The following is a 5,289-nucleotide window of genomic DNA, read 5'->3' as shown; positions in this document are numbered from 1 at the left end:
TTCTATGCAATATGCTTGGTTCTATGCTCTAGGAACCGTTGTTTTTAAAAGATAGTTATTAAGTCAAAATATGTTGCTAATTTTGAATGGCCATCACTTGAGAAATATGCTTTTTGCATCCAGATGATGTAGTTCAGGCATGTACCAGCAGGGGTGCTAACCAGCCAAACCAGTGGTTTGAGTGGGACAGCATGCCTGAAATTTCAAAGTTCACTAGTACATTTCTGTACAATTACCTGAAGAAAAAAAGTGGCAAATTCCATGCACTGCTACCATATCTGTCCACAGATGATTATAATATTCAGAGGTAAACACATTTCACTAGTTAGAACTTAGAGGTTGCTTTTAAATAAATTATTCGCCAATCTAAGACTCCAAAATTGTGCACCATGCCATTTATTCTGCCACTTTGCATGTGTTGAGTTTGAGAGTAGGTGAACATTAAAGTCATCAACATCACAGCAGACCCATCTGAGATGATCTGAGCAGCACATTAATCTCCTGAGTGAACAAATGCAGGGTTCGGTATGGGCTATGGAGTGGGTTGGAAAAGAACAAATGACTGGTTTCTGCGAATTCCCCTGCGGACCTGTATTCTACATACCCAGTGATACAATGAGGTAGGCACCACAGATGAGCACAACTGTGAAGGTGAAGAAATCAGCACCTCTGAAAATAAAAAGAGGCGCTACTAATCTAAAACCAGACATGTGGGTCTTGCTTAATGGGAAAGCAAAACTGCTAGATGAAGAGAGACTACTGTAATAAGCTTGTGTGGGATGTTTGTGATCACTTTAATTACACTGGCCTGCCTCTGCATTTGATGCAAATCACTGTAAACCGTATTCATCAGATGTATTTAAAAGCACTCGGGCTGAAAGAGACACTGCACCCGTACTGTAAGAAACTATGGTAGAACTGCCATGCTGTCCGCTGCTGTAATGGTTTGGCCTGGTGACAAGTAAGCAATGACGTGCAGTTTCAGTCTGTGAAAGGCTGTCACGTGGCCCAGCTGCATTATGGGATCACTCGGAGATCTCATCTTCATTTGAATCAGGATTAATATGGAAACCTGCACATAAGCCACTAATGTCAATTGACATCAAAATGGAATTAAAATAAAACAGGCAGATGAAAAAGCCAAACTATCTTTTGTACAAACCACAGTCCCTCTGAACTATATTAAAATGTATGAGCAGTTCCGATCCACCCCGCTCTCCCCGACTCAAATATCTGGAAATGTCTTTAAAAGAGCAATCTGCTGGGAAAAAATAACCTCCTGACTTCTGATTATGCTGGTTCCTTTCAAAGGACAGTACCTCAATACTGTACCTTCACCGTACCTGGATTTCCGTCTTATTCAAAGAGTCCGAAACCTCGAACTCATACCATGTTTCACAGTAATCCTTATCATCAAAAATAATACTTAAAAAAATAATATTTAAAAAAGAAAAGACAAAAAGAGAACTGCATGACAAAAAGCAAGTAGCGTTGATGTGAAAATCTACGTAGCTGTTCATCTCTAAAGTTCTTGATTTTTTCCCTTGATAAGACACAGAGATGGAGCGGCAGCACCACTGAGGGGAGCGAGAAACCCGGATGCCGCTGGACAAAAGCGAAGAGACCCTGTTGCAGTGGCTCCTTAACCTCGTTCTTTCCCTTAAACGTTTCGGTTCCTCTCTACCTTTCCCTGGATATGAGAGACAGCTCAAACAGGCAGCGCACACCTTCGTCACTTCAAGATAAACCGTTTTGGATGAGACATGGAAGCTAGTCTCACAGTTCAGTTGGAGGAACATGTTTCATGTATGTGTGGGGGCTGATTCCTATGTTTTATGTTATTTAATGAAAGATCTAGCCTCTGACCCACTGCGCTTTGTACATGATCCCTCTCGCTCGTCAGTCCAGGCCCGTTCCGACCTTTTCTTTCAGATTTCCCTTTTTATTTTCCATGTCAATGATACCTATTCACCCCTCCAGAAAAAAAACAAAAACAAACTTCCATTCAGTTTCTCTCGTTGATTCTTCCTGTGGGTCCAGGATGAAGAGGGGTTTATCATCAGTCTGTAGGAGGAGGTTTTGGTGATGTGGTGGGTGCTAGTGCCCATGAAACTCTTTGCTCTACTCGATGACCATGCAGCGCGGCAGATGCTGGGAGTAGTATTTGAAGAGTTCGGCTGTGGCGCCAGGGCAGTTGGTCAGTTCCAGCTCCTCTAGGTCCTGCAGTTGGATCAGGCCTGACAGGCCAGTAGTGGTCAGCAGAGGGCACCCTGAGACAGAGGAAATGAGAGCTGGTCAAATACAAAAGCTAACAGCCACCTCCACTCAACTGTTCACTTCCTGTTTATAATGCTGTGTGACAACAACACCACTTTTTACATCACAGATGATGATTCCCAAACAGAAAGATTTCAGTTTTGCTTTGTTAAACCTATATAAATGAAACTATGAAACATATATTGCTGTCAAAAGATGATAAAGATAAATGTATAGAAATATTTTTTTCAACTAATAGCTTAAAGCATTTATTTACTTCTTAAGGAAATAAAACAAAATCAATCCCATGAAATTGTGTGGATGCCATGTATAGTGTAGTAAGTGTACTATGTATCAAGCTAAATGAAGTTCAACTAACAGATATGTTTCAGTTTGAGAGGAAGTGTTTTCAACCACAGAAATTAAAAGTTTGTTGTTTAAAAATGAAGTTTATCATGTTATATGACAGTGACTATAATGTTAGTTAAAAATAAATTGCTTGGTCTGGATGAAGGGGTACTTGAGCCCTTTGAATGAAGCTATGTGGGAAAAAAATCAGGAAACACTGGAATAGAACATCCTTATGCACAGCTACTGATAGAACAGGCAGATATTTCTGATCTGCAAATGTAATTTTTGAGGGATTAACTGAGCTTTCTTCCATAACATGATTAAGCTCAGGTATTCATAGAAACAATCTATTTCCAAACATACAGTGTTATTTCATTATAGTACTTTATCAGGACTTTATCAGTGCATCCTGCAGTATCAGCACTTTTTACCTGCTAGAGAGAGAAGACGAAGACTCCTCATTCCATATAGATGCTGTAACCCAAAGTCTTGCACCTAAAAGCACACAGGGGGAGCTGACATGAAATTTCAAGCAGATTTGGTGATGTGACATGCTATAAATTATCTAATATATATATATTTTAACCTAATTGTGATTAATAAAATAGTTAACTGATAACTTATATATCAAATACCCATAACTTTATTATCATAATAAGACTATCCCATTAAGCTGACTGAGACAGTTGCACAGACACTTACCTGACAGCACCAGCGCAGGTAGAGACTTCTCAGAGTTGACATGGTAGATAAGTAACCCAGGCCTGTATCTGTGATCCGCACACACCTGAATACAGACATATAAAAAACTGTCATTTTACTTCCGGACTTTGCCATCTATAGGCACACAATATGATTGTGATAATCATTCTTTCCATAATGTATCAAAATATCATGGTATTATAACCATCAGATAGCATCACTGTATCATAGCACTCAATGGACATTTTTTTCTTCTTCTTTTTTTTAATTGAAAACAAGAAACAGATCGATTATCATAGGAGTTACAACATCAAATCACAATACATTTTTGATGCACAGTATCACTCATTATCTGCAATGGCATACTCTATCCATTTTTCCCAATACTTATTACATTTTTCTAAATTAAGTCTTAAAGTAAGTGTGAGTCTCTCCATACAGTATATCTCATTTACAATTCTTATCCATTGGGCCCTTGCTGGAGGATCAACCTGCAACCATTTACAAGTTATGGCTTTCCTGCTACTTGCTAAAAGTATTTGTGTTAAGTATCTATCATTGACTGGGATAGTTTTTGGTATTTTCCCTAGGTATAATGTAATGAATGAATAGTCAAACTCTTCTCCAATTATCTTTTTAATTTCAGCTGCTATTTCGTACCAGTAAGCTTGTATTTTTGGACAGGCCCAAAACATGCGAAAGTGATTAGCCATTGAGGTTCCACATTGTCTCCAACAAGAGCCCAGACTTTCTGTACCTGTACGTAACGCTGACAGTTTAGGAGTTATGAAGAACCTTATAAATTTTTTTCCATCCAAACTCTCTCCAAGATCTTGAGTTTGTAGTTTTTGCATGTATAACACATATATCTGTCCTGTCTTCCTCTGTTATTTGTAAGTCTGACTCTTTTTCCCATTTTTGTTTTAAATGGACATTGTTATAGAACAAGGATTTTAAATATTATTTAACTGTTCTGTCGTGGTTCCTTAAAACCGTAAGTGGGCATTTTATATCAATAAACACTTTTAACCATAATGTTACAATGAAAACACTTGTCAGAATGGCTCACTATCTCTTTTCTTATCGAACAGGCAAAAAACTGCAGAAACACATCAGTTTGTGTTGGTCTAGCTTATTCTTATATTTGTGTAAAAAAAAAATTCTAATAACTATGGCAAATAGTGATAGGATAGCATTCTAAAATGACCCACACCCATACAGCATGATTGCGAATGTTGTTATACAACAGTTCAATAAACAAGACGTTTATATTGAGTAACTTACATTTTAGACACAATATTGGCAGCTACTTTATCTATTTTTGCTGTTTAGTTGCAAAGGCAGCAACATAGTTTGATTCCTGAAAGGATTGTTTTGTTCCTAAATGAATCAGCGTGTTTGAACACCAATTTGCAGCATATATATATATATATATATATATATATATATATATATTACTTTCAAAACCCAAATATCAGCTAGTGAACTGATATATTGGTTTATTACATTATTACATTTGATCACAGCATTTAGTCCCAATGAGGCTCTGTAAGAGGAAGTATCAGCAAGATTTACTTTACACTCCGTACTGTAAACTCAGCATACTCACCGGTCCAGAACCAGCTCCTCCAGCTTGTGTAGGTCACAGGCGATATACTCCAGGGCCATGTCAGTGATGCGGGGGCACCAGGACAGATCCAGACTCCGGAGCTTCCTCAGATTCTCGGCAACCAATTCCACGCCATCGTCTGTGATCTTCGAGCAGCCTGACAGGCTGAGGGAGGTGAGGTTTGGCAGGCTGTGCACCATGTTAACTACGCCATGGTTGGTGATCTCCCAGCAGGAGTTCAGACGCAGCGTGTGGGTGGTGTAGCCTTGCTTGGCGGTGAAGTAGGCCATGGCCGTGTCGGTCACGTGATAGGCCTGCAGGCTGAGCTCTGATAGGTTGGGAAGGAGCTGAGAAATGGCGGCGATGGCGTC

At 39.2% G+C, this 5,289-nt stretch overlaps 1 protein-coding gene across 1 annotated transcript; it reads right to left on the bottom strand.

Moving 5' to 3' along the window:
- On the bottom strand, window positions 1–5,279 carry LOC107738614 (F-box/LRR-repeat protein 16). Its single transcript, XM_016550388.1, has 4 exons — window positions 4,919–5,279; window positions 3,310–3,394; window positions 3,039–3,102; window positions 1–2,270 (listed from the first exon to the last, which is right to left on the bottom strand). The coding sequence occupies exons 1-4, from the start codon at window positions 5,206–5,208 to the stop codon at window positions 2,122–2,124; spliced, it is 588 nt and encodes a 195-aa protein (XP_016405874.1). The 5' UTR covers window positions 5,209–5,279; the 3' UTR covers window positions 1–2,121.
- Window positions 5,280–5,289: the final 10 nt, after the last annotated feature.

This window comes from Sinocyclocheilus rhinocerous, unplaced genomic scaffold (genome assembly GCF_001515625.1).
Source record: "Sinocyclocheilus rhinocerous isolate Xijiao unplaced genomic scaffold, SAMN03320098_v1.1 scaffold1155, whole genome shotgun sequence".
NCBI classification, from domain to species: Eukaryota; Metazoa; Chordata; class Actinopteri; order Cypriniformes; family Cyprinidae; genus Sinocyclocheilus; species Sinocyclocheilus rhinocerous.
This window is presented reverse-complemented; position numbering and strand designations above follow the sequence as displayed.